The sequence below is a fragment of the Echinops telfairi genome, unplaced genomic scaffold, assembly GCF_000313985.2.
Source record: "Echinops telfairi isolate 266 unplaced genomic scaffold, ASM31398v2 ScPeMD7_7465;HRSCAF=8503, whole genome shotgun sequence".
Taxonomy (NCBI): domain Eukaryota; kingdom Metazoa; phylum Chordata; class Mammalia; order Afrosoricida; family Tenrecidae; genus Echinops; species Echinops telfairi.
Genome location: NW_022111365.1, coordinates 9,926,386 through 9,953,937, shown reverse-complemented (window position 1 = coordinate 9,953,937; position 27,552 = coordinate 9,926,386). Strand labels below are relative to the sequence as shown.

Sequence of the window (27,552 nt, the reverse complement as noted above, 5' to 3'; positions counted from 1 at the left end):
TCATCCATGGATTTACAGAATTCCATTTCTACCAGCCTGGTATCCTACACAGCATAACCTAGAATCATGGGACTCACTTCACAGTAAATAAAGTAGGGCAATGGGCCCGTGCTCATGGATGTATTGGTCTTGCCAAATTCTGTATCATCCTGAAGCATTTGGTTTGGTAGAATGATGGAATGCCCATCTAAAGGCACAATTACAGCACCAGTTAAGTAGCGATAGCTTGTAGGGTCAGGAGAAAATTCCTTAGCAGGCGGTATATGCTCTAAACCAGTGTCCAATAGATGATACCGTTTATCTAACAGCCAAGATTCACGGGCCCAGGAACTAACACGTGTAAATGGGAGTAGCACCTCTCACTATTACTTCTAGTGGCCGACCTTCAATCTTTTGGTTCCTTCCCTGCATCCCTATGCTCTTTCAAGCTAGAGGTCTTAGTTCAAAAAGGAGGAATAGTCCCAGCCGGGACGATAACAAGGATTCGATTGAACTGGAAGTTAATAATGCCTCCCAAGCACTTTGGATTCCTTTTGCCTCTGGATTCGTAGACAAAGAAGGGAGTTATTGTACTGAGTGGCGTAATTCACCATGATTGCCAATAGGACATTAGATTGATATTGTATAATGGGGGTAAAGAATAAATATATGTCAATTCTGACATGACTACTAGTGGCCAGTCCCTGGAGAAGGACATCGTGCTTGGTAAAGTAGAGGGGCAGTGAGAGAGAGGAAGATGGACACAGCGGTGGCAACAACGGGCTCAAACGTAAGAATAATCGTGAGGATGGGGTCGGGCTGCACCGTACTTTATTCTGTTGTCCTTAGGGTTGCTATGAGTCAGACCGAACCCAATGGCACCTGATAACAACACCACCAATGGCATAGATCTGAGAAGCTTTGGCCACCCTACCAGGCAAAGAACCATGCCCAGCTGAGGTCATGAGGAATACAGAATCTGTGTTGGAAGAAAGTAGGTCTATATACCAAGTGATCAGTTGCAGAAATCAGGACTGATTGTAATTGCTATGAGTATTTACTCCTTGTATGTATGCATCAAATATTTTGGGTTTTTTTCACTTATAAAATGTAAGATGATATATATATATAATATATAAACAGGGCTAGTGCCATTCAGGTTTTATGTGTGCTATAATGCGTTAGGTACAGATATGAATTTATAATACTCTTTTATTTAGTGACCATGCTTGGTTTAAAGGAACCTTGGTGGTGGAGTGGGTCATGTGTTGAACTAACTGCAAGGTCAGCAATTTGAAACCACCAGCTGCTCCATAGGAGAAAAATGAGGCTTTTATCCTTGTAAGGAGTTACAGTTTCAGAAATCCACATGAAGCAGTTCTACTTGGTCCTTAACGTTGCTGTGAGTTGGAATCAACTCAATGGCAAAAGCGTTGGGGGTTTTTTGGTATTGTATAAGGAGATATGTCAAGTTGACAAAGGGTAGGTTTTGATAGTTATGTTTTGTGTCAACTTGGCTGGGCCAGGCTTCTCAGTGTTTGGCAGCTAAGGCCTCGCAATCCCCCATGACACGACTTAATAAGGGATCAAGATGGCCTCTTGGTCACAGGTTGAATGGGTGGGAAGTGGGATACAAGCCAGAGAAACGGGCTGGTCTGTGACCAACAAGACACTCGAGTGGGAAGTTGGGCTTTCTGGGGAGTATTTAGTCTCATTCATTAACTCTCAAGAAACCCATGTACTCAGTGGTCACTGGGACCGGAAGAGAAACACTGACCTGGAGCTGCATGGTAAACGTAGAGTCAACTTCTCTGCTCGCCGCAGCCTGGGTGCCAGGGCTGGGTGGAGGCTGAGCGGAGGCTGAGCTAGGTATGGGCTCCATCTCCTGGTGTGGAGGAAAGTGCTGGCAGCCCCCGGAGTCCTGTAAGCAGAATTTGTAGTTTCTGACTCCCTAGAATCCTGTCGTCCCAGCTGCAGCTCTACCTCAAAGAACAGCCTGCTGATGCACATCCAGAGCATTCCATTACCTGCTCAATCCTTTTTCAAGCTTTTCACTAAAAAAACAACCGCCACAGAGTCAATTCTGACTCACAGTGACCTTACAGGACGGGGTAGGGCTTCCTACGGTTTCTGCGGCTATAAATCTTTATGGGAGCAGGAAGCTTCATCTTTATTCCTCAGAGTGGCTAATGGAGCTGAAGTGCTGACCTGGCAGGTAACAGCCCGCTCTGTAGCCCACTACACCCCTGGGGCCCCAGCTTTTCACTAGTTATGGAAAATTTTTAAACTGAAAATTACCCCTAAAAGCATCTGCCTCATAGAAGTAGCAAGATCCTTGGCATTACGTGTCCCTTTCTAGGCTAAAAGCTCCCAGACCTTCAGCTACTCTCACTACTCCTCTCGACCCTGCCCTGAAGATCCGTCTTTTCCTTCAAACAGTACAGTCTGAAATGCTGAGCTACGCGCCTCCTGTAGAAAGGTGGCCACCGCGGATCCTGGCCAAGGAAGGCTGGTCATGCCGACTGCTGCTCGGCTGCCCTGCCCGTCAGCACCCACTACAATGATTGTTAGAAGTGGCTCCTCAGCAGCCCCTAACCCCCAGTGCAAGTCAACGAGGGCACTGATGAGGAGGTTTTGAGCTCGGCACCTTCTTCTAGGGTGGTTGTTACTGGAGCGAAGGTCTGGCCCCTCCGACCTACTTGAGGGCTGACTGCTGAAATGCACACCGCCTCCTTCCAGCCCCGGGTCTGCAGAGCCCTCTTCCAGACACTTCAGCCGACTGCTTTCTGTGGGCCTTGGTGGCCCTTCCCGCAGGATTTGGAGATGCGTTTATGCTCAGAGGTGGAGAGCAGGCCCTTTTTATCAAAACTCCACAGCCCCCTTCTAAGTTAGGTCCAAGGGTCTCAGGACTCATGGCCACCTTATAACTAGGAAAAGAAAACTAACCAGGAAAGGGGACATTGAGACACTACTGGGCACGGTGCATACTAGCATCCTTCCAGGAAAGTGCAGGCACAGCTTAGCAAGAATCAGAAAAATGTCCACGCTCCCTGACCCAGTGACTTCAAAAGGAGAGAAGGGCACCTTGCGGTGAATCAAAGCATATGTCTAAACAGAGCACATGTTCTCAGCAACAGAAACCACCTCAATGCCCTGTATCAACGAATAAGAAGACAAACTGCCACTGGGCCCATTCTGACTCACAGCGACCCGAAGGCATGGAGAACTGCCCTTGCGTGTTTCGGAGGCTGAAGATCTTTGTGGGAGCACACAGCCCCATCTTTCTTCAGAGGAGCAGCTGGTGGTTTTGAGCTGCTCCCCATGCAGTTAGCAAACAGTGTGCAACACACTATGTCACCAGGGCTCCTAGTAAGGGAATAAATATTGGTGCTCCTACTAATTGAAGTATTCTGTGGATTTTTAAAAAAATTTAAGTTAAAGTCATTGAATACAACAGTACAGAGGAGAATGGAAAAATTATGAGTCTAAGTGAAGATTTAGGGTGCAAAAAGTACTTCCTGTAATAACATGTCTGTAAACAGGCAAAAATTAGAAGGCTATATACACAAAGGTGTAAGAATTGGGCTGAAGTGGCAAGTAGAGGCAGGACTCTGCTCCAGGTGGGTAGGCAATGCTGCCTGTCTGGGACTGTCCTCACCCCCTTTCTTCCTGGCAGGACACAGCAGTCCATCTGCCCACGGTATCGTGGATGGACCAGTAGTGTCATCTACTCATGTACTCATTTGTTTATGTACACTGCCCATGCCCGAGCCCCTGCTCTGCCAGCCATTTCACAAGGCACTGGGCTCGGAGACCAACTGATGGGACGCCCGCTCTCCAGAAGCTCATGTCTGGCAGAGAGGGAGAGTAGAGACCCCGTCCCCCTTCCCCACCCCACCCCCATCACTGGAGGCATGCCCCGTACTGTACGAAGCAGGGGGTGAAAACAGAGGTGCAGGTCTGGCTGAGTTCAGAAGGGGCGTTCTCCACGCAGACTGAAGGAAAGTCCTTTAAAGAGTACTGCAATTTGGGTACACACACCCGTCTTCACCCTGACAAGAGGCCAGATTTATTCCTTCGAGCAAAGCCAAGCAGTGGCTTGCTGCACAAATAACTAGTGAGCAAACCATCGGAAGCCCCCAAATGACACAAAACCCTGTGCAGTCCAGTCTAGGCTTGGGTGAGATGCTCCCGGCTTACCTGCAGACTCCTGTTTCCATTAGGCTCATGGTCTGCACTTTCTCCTCCAATGGTATTTGCAGGTTCTTGAAGAGACCTTTGGGTGAGAGTACATACGTTGTTTGTGAATTGACCAGGAAAGGTCCATGAATTTGACAACTGATCACAAGCTTGGGGGGGGGCGGGCAGGTATTTTGGGATTATGCTTTTTAAGTGGCTCCCGAAGCCTGCAGCAATTGAGAAGAGCTGGGCAGGAGTGTTGTCAGTTTGCTTGGGCTCAGGCTGAAAAAGCCCTCCATCAGTAGGGACCAGGACACAGGCAGACAGTGTACTCTCTAGCCAGGGACCAGAGTTTGCATCCTGGCTCTGTCGGTGACTAGCTGTGTGTGTGAAACATTGAACAAATCACCTGAACCTCATATACAATGGTAGTAAGGTAGCTCTGAAGGGAAATGAGGGATTCGTGCGTACATGCGTTGCTCAGGGCCTGGTACACAGAAGTAATGTGGGCCTAGCAATCTGCAGGGATGTCTCCATCAGACCAACGGGCCTGACAATTGCTCAGCCCCTACAGGAGAGCAGAAGGAACGTTACTGAGCTGGATTTGTCAGAGTGCTTTACCCAGGGGCCAGCAGAGCTCTCTAGCCCATAAAGCAGACAGCAAGGAGCTGGAGCCCTTGTGGGCTTGAGCGGGGCTGACTGGCCAATGGAAATATTTAAGATGCGAAGACTAAGGTGAGGATCAAAGGTCACATTCATTCCTGTCACAAGGGGTGGGTATATCACGTGATCAAATGGATACCCTCTAGTGCAGCGGTTCTCAGCCAGTGGGTCGCAACCCCTTTGGGGATTGAATGACCCTTGCACAGGAGTCGCCCCATTCATAACAGTAGCAAAATTACAGTTATGAAGTAGCAACGAAAATAATTCTATGGTTGGGAGAAACTGTATGAAAGGGTCACGGCATTAGGAAAGTTGAGAACCACTGACCTAAAACAATGTAATCACCTCCATAAAAAAATTTCCTTTGAGCAGCAAATTAATTGAAATAAGATTAGTGGGGATAAAAAAGATTTACTTAGAGTATAGCACTGATGCCATCAACTGAAAGGAATGTTTCACAGGAGTGTGGACTGCTTTCAATATAAGTAGGCACTGTGGAAGAGCTTGCTTGACTTTTTGCTGAGTCTGAACCCTGTATCTGACTCATTAGCCTCCAGTTCTTTGGACTTGGGCCAATGACCTAACTGATTGACTATGATCCTGGAAGTTGTCAGGGGTCTGCCATCTTATTTGCCAACCTTGGTCTCAATTGATTCTGCGACCACAAGACTCACCTGCTGACCATGAATTTATCCACTGTTGCAATCACCAGCCTGAAGTGCTCCTGCCATCTTGAATTCATCAGCTCCTGAAACTACATTGTCAGGAGAAGCCCCTAGCCTAACAACTGACCTGTGATCTTGGAACCTTTCTAAACTTGGATGACCTGTTTCTAAAACTGTGTTTGAGCCATTTTGTTGATATAATTTCTCTCTCCCCATGCTCTCTCTCTGTAAAGATATATTTATACATTATTGGTTACTTCTCTACAGAATCCAACCCAAGACTTCTGTAATCTTTTTTTTTTTTTTAACTTGATGCTCTCAAATTTATTCACAACTCAAGTATAGTCCATTTGGTTACTGGAGTCATTTCCTCATCTGAGTTGCTGGATTCATCATTTAGTTCCAATTCCTCAAAGACTTTGTCTACAGCTGCAAAGTTTTTCTTCTTGCTTTTCTTGGGAATTGCATCATTTGTACAGATTTTCCTCATCTTAATGATTGGCAAATTCTTCAGATCAAAATCCCATTCCCTAAATGTTTTCAGATTACCTGGAATCTCAAGGCCATATCCCTCATATTGCTGTTGCACCTGCTCCATCGTCTGCTTGATAACTATCCCCCAGGAAACGTGTCGCTGGCCCTGCCTGTCTTTGATGCTGTTATGTAACTCAATCTGCTTAAACTCACTGCTGAATGGATTTAAATAACTTTCAATTAATGCAAAAGCATCTTTCTTCTAATATTCTACTTTTTTGGCATCAAGATGATTTTGAAGCCACTGTAGTTTTTCACCAATCATTTTGAGACACAAGGCTTTTTCATTCTGCATTTTTCCATTTTTTCTTGTTTGTGGGACTGCCTGGTAATCTGAGCTGCTTTTCTACTATATGGATAGATGACTCCTTTTCCCCAACCTCCAGTTTCACCCCTGGGAATTTTAGGCATGATGCCATCCTCATAGGCCCAGTTCCAACTGGGCAAAGACTACAGAACGCCTAGCAAGTAGAGTCTACATGCACACGGGTCCACTGACTACTGTGATCTTTATGGAAGCATAACATCTTTTTCCTGTGGCGATGCTGGGTATGTTTGAACTTTTCAATCAGAAGCCAAATGCTTAACCACTGTGACACCAGTGATCCCTTAGGAGTTTGACAGAAACACATCATCTCAGATCCCGGCCCAGACCTGGTGAATCTGAATTAGATTATCAAGACTTCATGTGATTAACAAAGTTTAAGTGCACTGTATGTTATTACATATGCAGGTGTCTCACAGAAACAAGCTCAACACGTCTACCCTAAATGAAGATCCTTATCTCCAAATAAGTCAATCTTTGTTCATCAACTCCATAAACAGTTCTGTCTCATGTATGACAGGTGAGTATCAAAGATCCATACCAACCATAAGGCTGCACTGCTGTATAATGGACTCCAAATGACACAGAACTGGGTCATTTTCTGACCACTGCCTCCTGCATCAAAGGTACTATAAAGGCAAGATCTATGTGGAAACTAGACTAAATTTCTGGACCAAACTAAGAAGGCTCCCTCGATCAGACAGGCTGCTAACAGGACTGCTGGGCACACACAGGCTGTACTGTGTACAGCTGTGTACATCCACACCTCTTGGTACTGTTCTACTGCTACTGGTGTCCCTACCACAAACGCAAGGTTTCCGTTCTTTGGGAGATTTCCAATCCTGGAGGTGTGAATGTGTCTCTTTACTGAGGAGCAGCACTTTCATGCCAAGAGAGGGTACATGGAGTTACACTGAGTCCATGTAGCAGGGGCTGCAAAGTTGGGAGCTGGCATTCTGTGCTTCTGAGATTTTCTCGTCCCTGCTTCTTTCTCACTGTCTACTTCATTCTTGATGGCTTCCCCGCTTGGAAGGAAAGGGAGCTGGAGACAGAGCTGATATACAGCATCCCAAAATAGCTGCCTATGGGAAAGACGGTTTCTTCCTTCCAAATATGCCGATTCTCCTAGACCATGCTATCTACATGTGGCCTCGGGCCTGTGTGCCACATGTGGCCCAGTGAAAAATAATCATGCGTAGCCGAGGGAAGGGCTAGGTAGTAGACAAGGTCATGAATAGTTCATAAAATTATCTATTGGTTTAATGCTTTGATTGAGAGTGAATCTTTGGGCTTATCTATGTGCAAGCTAGGAAAAATTGAAAGCTCAAGTCTTTTTAATGCCAGCAAATGTCACAGATGATAGACATGGGTTGCTCTCATAAGCCATGTGATTTAACTAAGTCAAATAGTTTAGTGATGTTGTGATCCTACAGTACTTTCCTCCGGCCATACTTGCTTTAGTTCAGGGCTTGTAGCTTTGACTGGGAAAAACATTTTCTTTCAAATGAATTTCTCTTTTACACACAGTCTTGCTTCCTGTGATAATTCCATGCCATGTATGGTCAAGGCCCAAATTCATCTCCAATCTGGGGTCATCTACCCCATGACTGCAAGAAGCCAGTACATCTTAAGCAATGTATTCGTATTTGCTTTAATATTACTTAAATGTGTATGAAATTATCCATCTGGAAAATTACTCATGTATTACCACAGAAACAAACTGAAGAACTCACCCTTATTTATATGCAAAGGCACATGTCATTTAAACAATCAACCAACATATATCTCCTTATTTACCTTAAACGCCAATGCTTGTTGACTGGGGTACTTGATCACAATGAGTTGACCCACTTTTTAAGTGTATGGCAATGATGTCAAGATTTATCACCTTAAAGAAGCACCAGGTATAAATGATCCAGTGTCTTCATTTCTGAGCTGAGGTTGGATGGTTTGTTTGTGGAGATAATTGTCAGGCAAGTTGTGCTTAATTGTTGCTGGTAACTTCCATAACAGCCTTGGAAAGCATTTTTAGGAGGAGGTAATGATCTTTGGTTTCTTTTTATACCAAATGAATACAAGGCCTTCACTCACACGATTTAATGAGTATTTGGGTCAAAGTTTGAGAGAAAGAGGCTGAACTGAAAGTACAAGGGCCTTGTTAGATTCAGATGGCTATTCATCCTCGGAAGCATTTCCTTTAGGAAGGTGCATTGTCTTCATACTCGATAGCTCCAAGCTCCCACAGAATTAGAGGGGAGAGTTTATTAAAGTTCAATTTAGTTCTTCAGAGGCCTGGGGGTGTAGGAAGATATTGCCGCCCATTCTGTTACTCGTTCTCTATCAACTCTACTTACTTGCCCTCTCTCTCCTCACCCCGAACTACCACTACCAGCTCCCACCAACCCATAATGCTCTTCTGTGAAAGTTAAGGAAAATACAAACTGCCCATCCTTGAAAGACTAATAAAAATCATGTACTGGAAAATTGTCATGAAAATAAAAATTTAAAAGGAAGTAAGATGACATGAGCCCTGTTGGCAGAGTGGTTACGCATTGGGCTGCAATCCACGAGCATTGGGCTGCCATGGTCAGCAGTTTGAAACCACCAACCACTCTGTGGGAGAAAGACGGCTTTCTTCACCACAAAGAGTGACAGTCTCAGAACCTCACCGATGCAGTTCTTCCATTCTGTAGGGTTGCTATGAGTCAGCATCAACTCTATGACTGCGTACTTGGTTTAGGGGAAGATGACAAGAATGATGTGCTAACCTTATCTTCTCCCCTCCCAAACAGATGCTCTGGGGAGTTCTAGCCAGTTCTTCCAGTCTTTCATCCACAAAATCACATGGTTTATTCACTCTTTCTGAAGGCTGAAACCCAGTGAGGAAAAGAAATGGAAATTCAGACCAGGAAGTGTGTATTTTCTCTTTGCAAAGGCAGGTCATTTTTTGATTCTGGAACATCAGTGTTGTTAGTTGCCATTAGTCTGCTTCAACCCACCCCAAAATAAAAAACCAAACAGCCATCGAGTGATTAGTGACTCATAATAACCTCCTATGAGTTTCAAAGACTGTGGGCTTACAAGAGTAGAAATCCCATTTTTTTCTCCCTAGGAGCTGCTAGTGGTTTTGAACTGCCAACCATGTTGATCTCAGCTTAACGCTTAACCACTAAGCCATCAGGGCTGCTGCTTAGTCCCACAGTGACCTGTATGTAACAGAATGGAACCTGGTTGACGTCTACACCATCCTCATAATCGTTGGTACATTTGAGTCTACTGGAGGCAGCACCAACCCATCTCACTGAAGGTCTCAATTTTTTTTTTTGCTGATCTTTCACATAATCAAACATGATTTCCCTCTCCAGTGATTTGTCCTGCCTGATTATACATCCAAATAAGCAATCTCCACTTTCAAAGCACACCCTGGTTGTGATTCCTCCAAGACTTTTTTTAAGCTCCTGATATATTTAATATTCTTCACCAACACCATTGGAATGTTCCCAGTTTGAACCCTTTCCAGTAAGTTATGTAAGGTGCTTGGAAGCCATTTTTGAGGGCTTTAGGAAAGTTCTTCCAAGGTTAAAATAGTTGAAAAAAATTTACGTTTTAAAGCTATTGTAAAGAAAGACAAACGATAGAAATTATTTCACTTCAAAATTGCAGCTGGCATTAGTGTGAATGCCAATATAATTGACATCTGTATAGTAAGTACTTTAAGTCCACCTCACTTTTAGCAAGCAAGGTTGTGACATCTGCATATCTCAGGTTGTTAATAAGCCTTCCTCCGATCCTGATGCTGCACTCTTCTTCACAAAATTAGCTTCTCTGATGATTTGGTCAGCATAGATTGAACAGTGTGGTTAAAGGACACAACCTTGAGGCACACTTTTCCTTATTTTAAACCATGTAGTATTCCCAAGTTCTGTTTGCACAACTACCTCTTGATCCATGTACAAGTTCCAAATGAACACAATGAAGTGTTCCAGAATTCCCGTGTTTCTTAAGGTTATCCACAACTTACTATGGTTCACACATGCCTTTACACAGTCAATGAAATATAAGTAAACGTATTCCTGATATTCTCTGCTTTGAGACAAGATCCATCTGACGTCAGTGATGATTTTCCTTTGCTCCATGTCCTCTTCTGAGTGCAGCCTGAATTTCTGGCACTTCCCTAGTAATTTACTGCTGAAACTGTTGTTGGATGATCTGTAGAAAAGAATTTTCTTTGGTGTGATATCAATGATAGTGTTCTATAGTTTTGAGCATACTGTTGGATCATCTCTCTTTTGAATGGGAACAAATATGGATTTCTTCCAGTCAGTTGACCAAGCAGCTGTCTTCCAAAATTCCTGGCGTAGACAAGTGAGTGCTTGCAGGGCTTCTTCAGCTTGCTAAAACATTACAATGGGTATTTCATCAATTCCTGGAGGGTTTTTTTTCTTTGCTAACGCAATCGGTGAAGTTTGAACTTCTTCCTTCAGTGCCACTGGATCTTGCTCATATGCTATTCCCTGAAATGGTGGGCTGTTGACCAGCTCTTTTGGGTACAGTGACTCTGTGTATTCTTTCCATCTTCTCTTCATTCTTCTTACAGCATCCAATATTTTGCCTGCAGAAATCTTTCAAGACTGCAATTCTTTCATTTTCTTGAGTTCTTTCAGTTTGCTAAGCATGTTCTTCCCTTTTGGTTTTCTAATTCTAGGTCCTTGTACATTCTGTTATAATAGTTGGCTTTGTCTTCTAGAGCTGCCCATTGAAATTTTATGTTCAGCTCCTTAACTTCATCCTTTCTTCCATTTGCTAATTTAGTTACTCTATGCTTAAGAGCGAGTTTCAGAGTCTCTTCTGACGTCTACTCTGATCTTTTCTTTCTTTGCTGTCTTTTCACTATCTTCATGAATGATGGTCTTGATGGACTCTCACAGCTCATCGGATCTTGCCATTAGTGTCGTTAACAATTTCCGTAGTTGCCAGTAAATACCAGAGAACATTCACACATCAATAAATATCCATAGTAGCACAGTTTCTATGATGGTACTCTTTCAGAATGGATTTACTTTCAGTGAGTCCAAGATTATTGTGTTTCTTACAAGTGCACGGAGCATCTTCCACATGAAGGGTTTATATACTCTGATCCTTAATCCTCACCCCCTCACAACTCATTAGAATTCATGAATTTAGCAAGGCACTTTACTACAGAAAGGTCTTAAGGGTATAGTTTCCCAGTTTGGCTTGTACAACCTACTCTTGTACAGTGAGGGGACCTGGCAGAGTACGTTGCTCTCAAATGAATAAGATTCAATTAGAGCTTAACAGACTTGAGGAGGTACACTGGTCATTTGGGGGTAACTTTTGATGTCCCTTTGAGAAAAAATGAATATAAACGTCTTATAGAATGTACATGTCTATAGCAGTATAAGGAAGCTTGATAATGCAAGCAGTTTGTGATCAGAGACTAAATTAAAATTGGGTACTTTAAACCTAGTCAGTGAGCTCATGAAAGAAAGGCCTGGCTGTCTGCATCTGTAAAGTTTGTAGTTCCGAAAACCTTGACGAGTTCCCATGGATCGGAATGACTTGAAGGCAGGAGCTGTACCAGTTATCTTGCCCAAGGGACAGTATCCAGCTCGTGCTATCGCCTCGAGTGACCACAGACCCGGAAGCAGAATCGAGAGAGAGTTCACTATCATTCATAACCTCAGAATTTGCCCATAATATCACCAGCAGAGGTACATCTGTGTAAAATATGAGGTGCTCTCACCAGTGTCTGCTCGCAATCAGTGTTTTGATTTGCTTCTGGTATCTGACCCAGGTAATCCCAGCCTCTGAAAACAATTACTGCTTGACTGCCACCTTAAACCTTTGGCCCATTTCCTCTAACTAAATACTATGTACTTGATATCACAGATAAAGGAAGAGAAGATTAAAATTGAAATTACAAAGTATTTTTTTAAAAACCCAAGGGAAGAAGATACACATTGGAGTATGGCTCAGCAGAGGATCTCCGCAGGCACCGTCAGGACCAGAAAGAATTCTCACTCCTCAGGGCTTAGGTCCAGAAAATTCTTCTTTTGGGAGATTCTCCCAAAGTCCATGGTCCCTAATCTTCAGCATCCTTGTTCCTCTTTTAATGCATTTGGAATTCAGATATAAAGGGTTCTCACCACACAGAAGACATATGTAAAAATACAAAAATAATTGCTTTGTTTCGAAGGTATCATAAATAGCTGGGGTGGCAGTTATATTAAATAGGACTGATGAAGAAGATGTGATGTTACAGCTTATTCTCTTCAAAGAGGATCTGGGCATAGACTGTGCTGGTTGGAACACCCTTGGTTTTCTTGTGAGGTTTAATCAGTTCCAGCTCTGCATAGGTCAAGCTTTCCTCGGCAATCTTTGGCTACAAGACAAAACACAACAGAATTAGAGCTGACCATAGGAGTTCATTCATTTATCAATTTCCATTCATTTATCAAATATAGATTTCCCCAGCATTTTAGGACTCAAAAGGAAACAAATGCACAAAAAATTAAAGGATATAAACCAAGAAGTATTGCCATTGAGTTAATTCTGATCCATGGTAACCTTATAGGACAGAGTAGAATGGCCTCACAGGATTTCCGAAGCTATAATCTTTATGAAAGCAGACTGTACCTCTTTCTCCTTTAGAGTGACTGGTGGGTTCAAACCACTGACCTATCAGTTAGCAGCCGAGCGCTTCAACCACTGTACTGTTAGAGATGCTTTGTAGGACATATACAACTTAAATAAAAACTTTGTTGTTGGTTATTGTATTTTCTTTTTTTAAAACTTTATTATTAATTGGGAGTTAATATCATATCATTCCATAGTTCAATCACATCAAGCAAAATTGTATAATTGTTACCACAATCCGTTTGCAAACATTCTTTTTTCTTCCTAGACTCCTTGGCATCACCTCCCTTTTACCACCACCCCCTCCCCCACTGGAATAATCTTATTCTACTTGCTGTCCCTATAGGCCCATCAATCCTGGGCTTTATACACCGAAACACAGTAAACCATGTAACACAACTTCAAGAGGGTGATCTCCAATGACATAACACCTCTGAGATACATCCTAATACAAATGAACAAACAAACAAACAAAAACAAAACAAAACAAAAATACAGAAAATGTTGAAAACCAAATCAGGACCAGCATGCATCAGAGGGGGGATCAACAGGCAAGGTTTGAACTGTTCAAGTCAGGTTTATGCCTTTGATCTTCTATACACCTCTCTCCAATCCACTCTACAACCAATGACTTTTTAAAGTTAATAATGAAAACTAGAAAAACTAAAAGTCTTTACTACTTACAGTATTTTTTGATGGCAGCAGAATGTGTAACTGCTATGCTACTGGGGATTTTTACTACTTACAGTATTTTTAATGATTTAACATATGAAGTAAAAGTTTCAGACTATTTTGAAAATAATGATAGAGGAAATATTACTTACTAGAACCTAAATAGTATTGCTAAATCAATGCTCACAGAAAAATTCAGTAACATTGTGTGTTTATATTAAGGACATTTGGTAGAACAGGGCTTAAATACTCGGCTGCTAACTAAAAATGTGGCGGTTCAAAATCTACTCACTGGCCCTATGTGAGAAAGATCAATGTATTCTCATAAAGATTACAGCCTAGAAAACAACATCCTACTGTTCTGTTCTATCACGTGGGGTCAACAAGAGTTGGAATGAACAAAATAGTGCCTAACAACAACACAACTCACTGCCATCAAGTCCACTCCAATGCCCAGCAACCCTGTGTGCACTGTAGCACCTTGTGCTTTTGGAGACTGTAAATCATTGTAGGAGTTGACACCCTCATCTTTCTACCTTGGAGAGGTTCATGGGCTTGAGTGGCTGAGCTGAATGAAGCAGCCCGATGCTTAGCCCACTGGGCTGCCAGAACTCCTTTAACAAGTACTCATATTAAACAATGTAAACGAAATGGATTAAGTATTTAATTCAAGATGTTAGAAAACGAACACCAGATCAAATTAAAGAAAAGCAGCAGGAAAAAACCAATAGAAATAAAACCAGATTGCATAAATAAATAAAACACTAAAGTAAAATTTTATTTAAAAAAAATCTAAAAGCTGGTGCTTAGAAAAGCACCAATAAAATAAACTGATCACAAGAGAGAAAAAAAAAAAAGAGCAATATTAGAAATGGGCATAAACGTTAATGAGGGAAACTTAAATATTTAAAAGGTTTACTTTGCTCAGTTTATTTGGAAAACAATTGAAATATAGGGTTAAATAGATAACATTCTAGAAAAATATTAAATTTAAATATAACCACAGAAAAAATAAATGTACAAGTTGCCAAACTTAAAAAGAGAGATTGCTAGTACAAACTGATATTGTTGTGGCAGTGTTTATTGATCTAATAAAATGCTGGAAGCACGCTGATGGACATCAATAAAAGGCAGATCATCCATACACTAGAACAGACAGCATAGTCTTTCACAAGAATGACTGCACTATAAGTGTATAACACATTTTACTGTCATTTGTACAAATATATGCATATGTTTAATATTTTTGGAAGCCCTTGGAAAGAGACAGGAGAAACTGAGAAACAAAGATCTTTCTAGACAAGGCGCCTGGACTAGATGGCTAGGAGCAGGAATAATAGTGAGAGTTATTCTTTATTGTATGTATGTATCTTTGGGTTTTTTTTTTTAATTCTGTAGTAGGCACACATGTATTTGAAAAAGCATCGATTTTTAATTAATAATATAAAACGATGAATTGGCCATTAATTTATAGTCATAACAACACAACTTTCATTAGCAGATTGGCTCTCTATATAAACTGGAATTTTTTTCTTGAATTTGGTTTCTATTTTGGTTTTGTAGTTGTTTCCTTTTGACTTTGCTTTTTTTTTTTTCCTAATAAATCATTTTCCCACCACCTGTCTGTCAGTTTGCCATACAGTGGTGGCTTGCATGTTTCTCTTCTGCTGAAAGCTATGCCACTGGTATTTCACACACCAGCACCATCACTCACGGGGAGGGGGGGGCGGGTAGGTTTCAGCAGCGCTTTCACACTGAAACACACTAGAGAGAAAGCCTGATGATTTAGGTTTGAAAAATCAGCCAATGAAAGCCCTAGGATCACAACAGAACATTACAGGTATGGACAGTGCTGGACATTGAAAGGCACTCACAATACAAAGTGGCCACAACAATGGGCTAGCTCATACCAATATTGTGAACACAGTGCAGGATCAGAGAACATTCTGTTTTGTTATGAGATCTCCGAGAGTCAGAGTCAACTAACTAGCAACTAACAACACAGTCATTTGAATTTAATTAGGCTTCCTACAAAAGAGGATCAAGAGCAAGCAAACCTATTTATTTATTTGTTTGTTTTTTAAATTACCTAGAAATAGGCGCAAGGAGCAGGAGCTAGGGAGACAGGAGATAGTGAAAGTGTATAATGAACTCCTAAAAGACAGGCTGCCAGGTGATCTCCAAAAACAGCTACCCTTTGCTAAATGCCCAAGTTAAAGAAATTCACAGGTCTGAGAAATTTCTGCTTGTATTTTGACACCAGAAGTCTTTATATCTCATATCTTACCAGTCACAAAAACGGTTTATAGCCTGCCTCTCAGCTTAATTACATTTCACATCATAATGATTCCATTTAGAAATGCCATGTGTCTGCAATAAGCACGCAAAACCCAACTCATGTAAGTTTAAGAACCAAGATCTGTGAAATCATATTGTCCAGGTGTTTTATTACATTACCTTGAAATTGCATTGTTTTCTAGTGTAGGTTATCTGTTTATTCTTAAGTTATACCATTATACTAGGATATGAAAAATAATAGTAGGTTTCTCAATATAAGTTACCAAACTGGCCGGGCTGATGTGTTGTTTTCATACATTTTTATGATGTTCCTATAGTAAACATAATTTAATAAAGTCAAAGCATACTAAATAAATAATTGCATCTAGAAAAGCAATAAAAACAAATAAAATTAGTACTTTCATAAGTGGAAAAGGTACTTCAATTACTGCTATAAGCAACAGCCCACCATAAAATGTGTAGAATCATTTCCCTTATGCATATTTCTGGAATATAATAATTTGATTGAATATATGAGGCAGAACACAGGAGGCTCAAAATTGTGAAGTGTATAGTTTCCAACAGAAGATGCATAATATCAGCCTTTGGAAACTTTAAAGAATCTATTGTTTTCCTGTGTACACACTTGGATAGAGCCTTTATCCACGTGTTTAATTACCTTCCCCTAGCTTGTTTAACTGGAAATAATTTCCCAAAAGCCCATGAAAAGGGGCAAATGTATAACTATCACCAGTTTTCACCAATCTACCTTTCTTTGCACTGAGATTTTAGTGGAAGACTTAGGTGCATCTGAGAACTGGTTTAAAAACAAAGCAAAAACCAAACAAGCTAACTGTTGGCATATCAAATGGGCAAGGCAAGATTGCAGGACTGGTGCTGAAACCAGAAGCCAAGAAGTAACGGATTAGAGCAGGTGACTATAATGGGGCAGAACTAGGTGGAGGGATCCGCTGCCGGACCTCACTTATGTTTGCACTGCAATCTTGACAGTACAAACCCAACCCAAACTTCAGTTAAGGAATCACCCCTGGCATTGGTGGCAATTCAATAATAGGAAGACAGAAAGTGGCTTTCTGAAACCGATGTAGAGAGAGTCCTTCTGTTTTCCTTCTCGTTCTGCAGTCTCTGGCACTCAGAATGACCTGGTTTAAGTCCCCAAACTAATCTCTTGGTGGTGCAGGAAGCGCCAAAGGACACAGGTGCATTTGCATTCAAAATACAGATTTAAATAATCTTGAACTGGTTGTTGACCAACACTCCTGAGACAACTTTAGACTTCACTAAAAACAGAAATGAAAGTATAGTTTCCAGGCTTCATGGCTGAATCTTTACTCTTATGTTAGGAAGCTGTTGTGCTCACAGTAAACAGAAGGGGAAAGAAAAGGCAGAAGACGCAGACCAACTGCTTGAAGTCCCACATTTTCCAAATATCTGAGAAGCAACCCCGCCATTTCCTGTCATAGAACTGTGAGTGTTCACGCCATTTGCCTTCTCAGCCAGTTTGCAGAGATTTCAGGTCAATATTTCACTGTATTCCCCAAACAAAGGCTTGATCTTTGTGTTCAGAAAGCATTGGTTAGCCAGTATTAGACTTACAAAAGGGATACCAGGCTCTGATTCCCAGCCAATGCACTTCTTATGCAGCCATCCCTGGAGATGTGTAGGTTGCGATGATGAGGAAAAGGCTTTAGTGCGTATTCCAGACTAAACAAGCTAAGAAGGAAAGTCTGGCTATCTTTCCTTCCCCCCAAATCAGTCAATGAAAACCCTCTGGATTACAATGGTCCAATTCGGCTTCACAAGGGGTCGCCAGGATAGAGGAGCCAGCGCAACACTGTGAACTATACTTTGAGAGAGGCAGTGCAGAATACACAGCCCTCCTCCTTTTCATTGACCAGGACAGGCAACTCAGAAAGAGAAAGTGAGAAGGGGAGGAGGGCAGGGTAAGGAGAGAGAGACAGACACTAATTCTGAGTCATGTTTAATTTCCAGCCTGGTTCTCCCCCACCCCTCACCCCGCCACTCTTCACCCTCTCTGAAATCACCTTTTGTTTTTGTTTATTGTCAGTCCTAATGATGATGACATGGCAAATGCGAAAATGCAGGCAGATGGGAGGTTGAGGATAAATCCCACAGCAAAGAGTTCCTAGACTGTGCAAGTGTCAGGCAACATATGGGTGCTCAGCCCTTTGGGGGCAAGGTTTCTCTTCCTTTTCCATAACAAACAAATGCACTAGAGACTGAGACCTTGATGTAACAAGAATGATAACCAAGGTCATTGTGTTAAGGGTAGTGGGGAGGAACAAGAGGCATTATTTTTTATGGCCTTTAAACTACTAGACCAGCTTGAGGATCTCCCAAGGGTCATCAGTCTGAGTGAACACTCAGCTCCTATTCAGCCAAAATTTTCTCTCAGGTGCAAGACTATAGGGGAATTTCTGTCTTGTGTATATTCTGAAAGGGCAACTTTTTATAGTCTATACAGAAAAGCCATGGGACCGACATGCCAAGGGTATGTTGTTGTGTAAGAAAAATGCATGCCAATTAGTTTCTAGACAAGGTGAACTACACGAACTAATCAAGGTGTTGTGAACTGAGCCTTCCAGGCCTAGGCGGAAGTCCTCCTAAGCCTTTCAACAATCAGTCTCCTGGGGCCCGTGTCCTTTATGCTGAGAAACTCCACATCCTTCTCACCAGATCAAAAGAGACAGGTATTAACATGAACCAGAAGGATGTATTTCTTCACAATACAGAGTCCCTGACATTCCCTGGAGAACCTTTCTGACCCATTATTTGGATTATTTAAGGGATTAGCTACCAATAAATGCTATAGGTTGAAAAACTCAAAGAAAAGGCACATATTCACTCTTGACATCCTGGCAAAATCTAATGTACATGGATGCAAACTACCTTGTAGGCCCACCCTGTCTTTCTTCTAAGCCCTCCTTTGGACGCTGCTCTAAAAAGGGAAAGTGAGTTCAGGTGCCTGTTCGCCCTGCGTGAAGTTGCCTCCCTCAAACACCAGGGTGAACTCTCATTTTTCTGAGTCAAGCTTTACCCTGTGACATAAGCCAGGATCATACACTCCCCACACAAATGCTGTACCACAAACAAGCTCCTGCTCTTGTACTGAAATCCACTGTCATTCTCCCCCTCACACAATAACCCCAGAACTGTTCACTGATAAAGGAAGGAAGAAATGAAAGTTTAAAACTTTCTAAGCATGCTCCTGAGCTATGCTCTCAAATATGTGAAATGTGAGGTGTGATACATATGCAAGCCTATACATGTAAACACCCATTTGGACGTGTACATGCATGCATGTGTACACACATGTAGCCCATAATTACAGTCCCATTCATTAATCCTACTATGCTTTCCAGTCCCATGAAGGAGTTTTTAAAGTGTGGTAAATTTGACTTTTTAGGTGTACAGTTCTATGAATGTTAACCACACAATTTGAACACAAAGAGATTGATGTAGCCACCATGGAACTCATGATACAGGACAGAATCATCAACCCTCCTCAGGACTTCTCTTTAAGTTGTGTGAACAAATGGCTTGCATCTTTTTATTGCTGAGTAGTATTTCATGGCGTGGATATGCCAGTTTGTTAATCTATTAACCTGTTGAAGGACATTTGAGGTGTTTCAAGTTATGGGAAATTATGAATAATTTCTATAAATATTGTGTACAGATTTTTTGGGTGATAGTTTCATTCTTCTAGAGCAGACGAGAGGAAACTTTTTTGTGTCAAGGGACATTAATTGGGCAGTTACAACATCATTCAAGGGCCATACTGGTATACTTTATAAAACCCCAAAGCTGAAAATTCCCACCACCCTTCTAGAGAAAATACACTAATAGTGAGTTTACTGGATCAAAGGGAAAGTTTATGTTTAACTTTAAAAAGATATTCTCAAACTGCTTTGTTTAGCATGTCTATCCCACTTTTCCCTCAAGCCACGATAAACGAGAATTCCAGTTATTCCACAAGCTTCTCAACAAGTGGTTTTGTCTCTTATTATTATGTTTTAACTTTAGCCAGTCTAGAAGGTATTTGGGAGAAAGATGGGGCTTTTTAACTCCTGTAAACAGTTATAGTCTCAGAAACCCACAGGGGCAGTTGTACTCTGTTCTACAGGCTGCCATGAGTTGGCACTGACTCAATGGCAGTGAGTTTGTTTTGGGGGTTGAGTAGGTATTTATTGGAGTTGTAATTTGCTTTGGGTTGTCTTTAAGAGACTTGCAACTCAAGTATCAAATTCAACTGTTCACTCACAGATGATAGGCCAGATTAATCTTTCAGTTCGCAAAATTTCCCCTCAGAAACATTAGGAAATTATCACCACAGCCAGTTTTCTAAAATAGTGATGGAACTAGTGGGTCTAAGACGTAACAAACAAATATGCAAGTTTCATAGCTTAAGATATTAGGTCATGTTTCTGTTTTATGAATAGTTGGAGCAGTGCACCAGCAGATAAGACTGCCCAACTGAACTATTGACTTCTAATTTCAGCCCTTCTTCCATCAGTTTGAGAGTAATATTTATGCAAAGTATGTCCATAGAGAAGGGATTTCCTGATAGGACTAGTGATAGAAAAGTCAACTCCAAAATATTCAGAAGTTGTGCATCTCTTTGAGAGGCACACTTCAAGCTCATAATAATTTCTGCATGTTTAATTTCGTGGATATTGTTCTTAAGTTTTGTTTATTTTTAAACCATTTTATTGGGAGCTAATACAGATATCACATCATTCTATGGTTCAATCATATATCAAGTAGTATGGTACAATTACCACCATCAGTTTCAAAGTATACTCTTCCTTCTTGAACTCCTTGATGTCAACTCCCCTTTGTCCCCCCAACACTCTTCCCCCCTAGGAACCCCTATTCTGCTTGCTGTCTCTAAAGGTTCACCAATCCTGGGTTTCATATACTGAAAAACAGTAAAACATGTAACAAAAATTCTAGAGTGTTACCCCCAATGACAAAATATATATGAGATAAACACCAATATGAAAAAAACCTAAAACCAAAAGAAAAACAAAACAAAACAACACAGAAAATGTGGAAAACCAGTCCAAAGTCCACGTTCTTACTGAGAGAGATTTAACAATCCTTTATGCAGACTCCTGCCAATCATATCATAAATACCACAGTTGAATGAGCAAGTGGATTTAAGTCATTGGAATAAAAAAAATGTAGTTGTAGTAACTGCAAGTTCTCCAATGTCAGAAGTTCAATTGGGTAATACCATTATCACAGCAACAGATCAATAAGTAGGACATGAGGATGTTCATTCTAACATCACCTTGGAATCGAAAAATGTGATTGCCCTTTTAGAGCGCTGCACTATCAAGATCTATTTGCCGGGGAGAATTACATGTAATCTGTGGAAGTCTTTCTCTTCCCCCTTTAAAATAAGTACTCATTTTTTATTCAACAGAGGAGTGGCTGATTAAAAACAATTGCAACAATAACAAACCCCTTTCCTTTAAAAAATCTAATGCACATAAAAATATGCACACCAAAGAAATTGAGGTACATTAAGCAAGTTCTACTTGAGAGAGGATCCTCAGTGAGTCTCTGTAATGGCAAACTCAAGTTTCAAACTCAAGTTTGCAAACTCAAGTATCAGTTCAGTTTGAATCAATATGCCTTGCTTATGAACTTGGCTTAACTTTCAGTTCCACATTTCTGTCAACTGGCATATTTATTTTTATGTAAACATTTTATAAAAAGAGAATGCAAATTTCTTTGATGCTAATCAAAATAAAATGTACAGCGAGATTAAGTGAAAGCAAACAGGAAATAATCCAAATTCAATTTTGGAAATAGCAGAGTACGGTGGTTAAGACTCATTTAAAATAAATAAAAAAATAAATAAATAAATAAATAAATAAATAAATAAATAAGATTCAGTTCTCTGAGTCCAGAAGCCACAGGTTGACAAAATAAGAATTTCAGCAAATTGTAGCTTATTTTCACTGTCTCACTTAATTCTCACACCAGTCCTATGAAGTATTCAATTATTATGCCCACTTCACAGATCAACATAGGAATATAAGGAAAATAAAAGGAACATTTGTGGAAACATAACACCCACCCCCACAACCCTAGAAAAATTGGTATTGGGACAATTCCAACCATACCTAGCCTATATGAAAATGTAAGAATGCTCTATAGAAATTTGAATATGTACAGAAAGAGTTCTGTCACTTGCTAACGGTTACATGGTCATTTCTAGGTGAGACAGAGATTCAAACCAAGCAGTCTTTCATGCAGGGACCACACTCTTCCCTGTCCTGTGGACCTACAGTGTCCACCACTAGACAGTTCATAGGCAGAGAAGTTCTTGTCTATAAGCAGACAGCAGGCTTCCATGGAAGCAGATGGGAAGGTATCACTGGGAAAATTCATTACCAGTTTCAGAACAGCCCATGCCACATGGTTGGCACCATGAACAACAACCAAAAAGGCAGCAAGGAGCAAGGAGCTGGTTCTGTCCCCCTCTGACAACAGGGGGGTTGGTCTGGTGTGTGTAGGGAGAGTTGGGCAAGAGGCCATCAGGAGAAAGAACTCATAGACATTTCATGGGCAAACACAACTAAACAGTCACTGAGTGTAGGAGAGGGAATGATAAAAGGAGATCTATTACGATGCCGCCAGTGAGCCCTCCCCTTTCGCCCCACAATCTAGATTCTCTAAGACTCTTAGTTCGAGAATAGAACAGGTGGCACTTCTGCCAGCGTTGTATGGAGGCCTGAAAAGTGCAAGCTCTGATTTGACTAGGCTGCCTGTTCTGAGTGGAGGTGCCTGCGGAACAGGTAGAAACATGAGATTAGGTGCCAGGTGGAGAGAATTAGAGCAGTTCAGGAGAATTTTTCTAACTAACCATTGTAGTCAAATATCCTGCGACCTTCCCTACTCCTCACCACTGTATGCCCTGGCCTACTGGGACTCTGCCTCTAGTAGCATAACTCCTACTGATTTTTCCCCCTGCCCCCCAACTCCTATTGATTGATATGGTACTCAGAGGTGAGGTCTGGGATTCATTTGCACTGCCCAGATCTAGGATGCAGCTGTGATAGCTGACTTATGAGAATATCTACATCTGAGCAAGAGTCCTGAGACTGGAGCCCTGAGCCACTGCAGTGGGGGCCCACACACCTTCTAAGACACAATATCTGCAGCTCTTCTGTTGCTTCAGTCATCTATAAACCTTGGGAATCAATCTTCTAGGTTCTCACTACAGTGACTTACCCAGTGACAAATGGTCAATAACCCTGGATTTATTCCCTACAATGCCACAAGAACTAGAAGCAAAGTTGGAAACAAGATCTGGAATCCAGGAAAGAAGCTTTACATGGAAACGAGGATTTCAAAGTCCAATCTAGCTTTTCAGCAAGAGCAAAGCAAATTCATGCCTGGAAGATACAAACAAAGAATGTAAAATGCATTCCCAGAACAAATTTGATATGACAGAAAGTCACATGCCCAGGTTAGCTACTCTCATCAAAGAAAAGAAGTGACCAACTGCAGTTCTTGCTAAAACCAGACACAGAGAGGCAGGGCTGAGATGTTGGTAATAGTGCTCAGCTGCCGAGTGTGCCACAGCTGACAGACAACTGGTTGTTCCTCAAGTTTACCACCTTATGTTTCAGAAGCAAAAATGCGATTATATATTAGGCAAGGTCCTGATACATGAAACTTTTCATAATTCTGCTCCCATAAAAACTGCTCCTATGATCTAATTGAATAACTCACTTTCTCATCTCTGTGGATTGCAGATGTACATATGCTTTATTGCTTTCCACAAGCACTTTAACTGCCAGAATTATTCAAGGAGATGTTTATAGTTAGAAAAAGTGTGTGTTTGATTATATAGTTCTGCATAGAGGTCTAGCCTGAGAATACTGAGAATTTACTGAAAATTTCAACACTTTTCTAAGTTTATCTGATTGTGGTAAGTCCATTGGTGTTCAATAGGAAGGACTCTTGGAGACAGAAGTCATGTATGAATTGTGTGACCTTGCAAAAATTACGTAACCTCTCTGGGCCTTGTTTACTCATCTGTAAAGTGGGGATAATAACAGTACATATGTCACTGGATTATTTTGAGAATTGAATATATTAATACATTCCATGTACCTAGAAAAATACTTAATAAGTATATAGTAAACACTATACAAGTGTTCTATTATTATTATTAAAACAAAACAGCAAAAACCAAGTAAATTCTGACTCCTAAAGATCTTAATGAGTCGACATCAGCTCTACGGCAGTGTACTTGAAACCCTGCAGGGTTCCCAAGGCTGCAGTACTTGTGGGAGCTGATGGACACACCTTTTACTCATGAAGTGGCAAACTCTTTCAGTTGGGGTTTCAGGGTAGTACAAATACTTAAGGCTTCTCAGGTGCTAACCAAAAGATTTATGTCCACCGAGAGGCACTGAGAAATCTACCACAAAAACATAATTAGACATTGCAAATACTGTGGACCACGTGGAACCGCTACATGTTGGAATCAACTTGAAAATAGCTGGTGATTATTACTGTTATTGATCGTCAATAACGCTATTTCACACTTAGAGAACTATCACACATGCCCAGAGGCTGGCAAACAACAGTGAACTTCAGGATTCCTTTTAAAAACACAAGTCAATCCATGTGTCATATCCATGAACAACATCCTTCCTTATATTCTGGTCACACTTAAACTCCAAAGCCCTTCTCTGGACAGGCAGGCCCTGTGGGAGCTTAACCAGGTCCCTTCTGTCCTTCTCGTCCATGCTGTTCCCACTTGCTCCCTCAGGGCTCTGTCACAGGGTCCCATGCTCAATAGGCGTACTTGGATAGCACTCCTTGCTCAGGCTCACCTCTGAAACTTGACTTTGACTGTCCTCTCTGCCTGGAATGTTCCCCACATCAAAGCATGGCATGCTACTCCAATGTGGTCTTCTGCACAACCCCTCTCCATTTCCCCTTCTCAGCTTAATTGAACCTCATGTCACGTGTCACTTCTGACATTATAAGTTACTCTCCATTTAGTTCTTTTACTGTTACTGTTAATTCTGTTATTCTACAGCTAGAATTATAGCACTCACTGCTTACTTCGAGCAACAGCAGCACTATGCAGCAGGCCCTCTCATGAGCTTCATTTTGCACATGGAGAGGCTAAAGCAAAAGAGTGGCACACTACAAAAACAGTGACTCACACTTGTTCACTGCTGCATACAGGGCTGTGCTGGTCAATGTTTAACAATTGGCTTTCCAAGCAAAGATCCTTGTTCATAGTTGGCTAATTCCATAACTGATGGCAAGTTACTGGGGACACTGGCCCCTTCAAGCCTACCACTAGCTTCTAACCAAGGATGACCGGACCAGTGACTTCACAAGGGAGATGGTTTCAGAGGGTGGGCATGGCAGGGAGGATGTCTATTGCAAGGACACTGTCAGAGGAAGTGACATGAAAATGATTTTCTAAAAAAAATTTTGTTTAGTGTTTCAGCAGAAATTTATCATTTCTTTTAATGTTTTACTGTTAGTGAGGTAAAAGTTTGTGTTTCATCTCATTGATTGAAATCCCCACACTATAACATCACTTATCCTATTTCCTCCTTTGGCTTCTATTTCCATTCTCCCTTCTTTCCTAACCCTCCTGAAATTAGTCCTTGGATGAATGCTGCCCTTTTAATCTCAAATGGTTGATGGTTCTAAGGTGTGTGTATCTCACTAGTGCTATTATTTCCTTTGTAGACCTGTCTTTTGCCTGAATATAGAGCTAGGGGTCGAGTTCAGTTTCAGACCGGAAGAGGGACTAAGGGTCATAGTCTCCGGCGTTCCACCATTCCCTATGCAACCAGTAAGTCTGGTATTTTTCATGATTTTGAGTTTTGGTCCACATTTTTCTCCTACTCAATCCAGGACCTTCAGAGTCGTTGGTAGTGGTAGCCAGGCACCATCTAGTTCTTCTGGTCTCAGGGTCATGAAGACTGTTGCATGGTCCATTAGTCCACTGGACTAATTGTTTTGATGCATCTTCAACTTTCTTCACCTTTCTTTCCTTCAGCTTGGAGAAATAAATATATTCACCTGGGGGAAGCTCCCAAGCTTATAAACTACCAGTTGATACTCACCAAAGTAGGATGAAGAACATTGTCTTTGTAGACTATGTTATGCCAATGAAATTTAGATCCAAACAATGGTCCTGAGCCCTTGTATAAATATCCTGTATCTCTCTTCCTCCCTCTCTCCCCCTCCCACTTTCTCTCTCTCTATATATAAACATATATATATAAATATACACTCCTACTCTGCCTGGCACATATATTCTGTCTGCAAGCCTAGCCACACATGACCTCATAGACTGTTGCTATTCTCAGTACTGTGCATATAACAATATTTCTTTCTGTTGCCTTTAACTCTTTTATCCCTCTTTGTGGTTCCCCTGAATCCATCATTTTTCCTGGTCTCTTATTTTATACTGACTTCCCCCTTCAACCAAGTCCATGTCTCCTTCAACCAAGTTAATATCCCTGTCAGTTACAACAACAAAAATATTTTTTGTAAGTACAGTTTATATTATACCTAAAATGCCATGGTAATTTATTTTTTCCACCTTTCTAATATACTCTATTCAGTGTTAATTATTATTCAATTATAATGAGGCTTCAAAACAAAGTGGTTCCTTTTACATGAGCTATAAGTCAAAGTGCTACTTTTATTGCTGTTTTTTTAGCTATTAATTTTATCATATTTTCCCATGTTTAACTTCAATATTCTAATATGTAGTATTTTTGAACATATATTTAACTTTTTGAGGCTTTAGCAGTAATATAGAGAAAGAAAAATAAAAAGCTTCTATTTAGTTATTAATAATGTTGCAATGAACAATGTTATAATACAATGTAGAAAGAAGAAATGTTTTACAGGAAAATCTTATCAATAGTCTAAGAAAAAATATAATTAAGCAATTTACAACCATCATGTGTGGTCAAGTGCTTTGCATCGGTTTCCGACTCGTAGTGTCCTCTGTATGGCAGAATGAAACACTGCCTGGCTCTGCATGGTCATAAGGGTCTCAATGACATATTATTCCATAATTTTAAAAATGATGATAAACATTTCTAAGTGTGATAATTATGGTTTTGTGTCTGGGATTCTTAAAGATTTGGCAGTTAATATGTAGTAATTTCTCAAGAATTCTCCTCAGCAGTGTGGCCTGCTTTTAATATAAGTGGACACTGTAGAAAACCTGGCTTTTTGGTGGGTCTGAATCCTGCATCTGACCTCTATTCTTTGGACTAGAGCTAGTGGCCTGCTGTAATTCCTGCTGCATCTGGGAGTCAGCAGCAGCTCGTTGTCCTGGATTTATTCACCTCTGCCGGCAGAGGCCCGTATCTGTCTTTTTTTTTCTCTTTCATTTTATTGGGGGTTCGTACAATTCTTATCACAATCCATACATACATCCATTGTGTCAGGCACATATGTACATATGTTGCCATCATCATTCTCAAAATATTTGCTTTCTACTTGAGCCCTTAATATCGGCTGCTCATTTTCCCCCTCCCTCAT

General features: G+C 41.1%; 1 protein-coding gene and 1 pseudogene across 1 annotated transcript in view; both read right to left on the bottom strand.

Annotated features, from left to right (window-relative positions):
• Positions 1-5,105: 5,105 nt before the first annotated feature.
• On the bottom strand, positions 5,106-8,890 carry LOC123520907 (annotated as a pseudogene).
• A 3,381-nt stretch (positions 8,891-12,271) lies between these two features.
• Positions 12,272-27,552, bottom strand: part of VSTM4 (V-set and transmembrane domain containing 4) — a 152,637-nt gene continuing 137,356 nt past the window's right edge. The window contains exon 7 of the mRNA XM_004716254.2: positions 12,272-12,748. Within this exon, the coding sequence (XP_004716311.1) occupies positions 12,623-12,748 (126 nt within the window). The 3' untranslated portion in view covers positions 12,272-12,622. The remainder of the gene's footprint in view (positions 12,749-27,552) is intronic.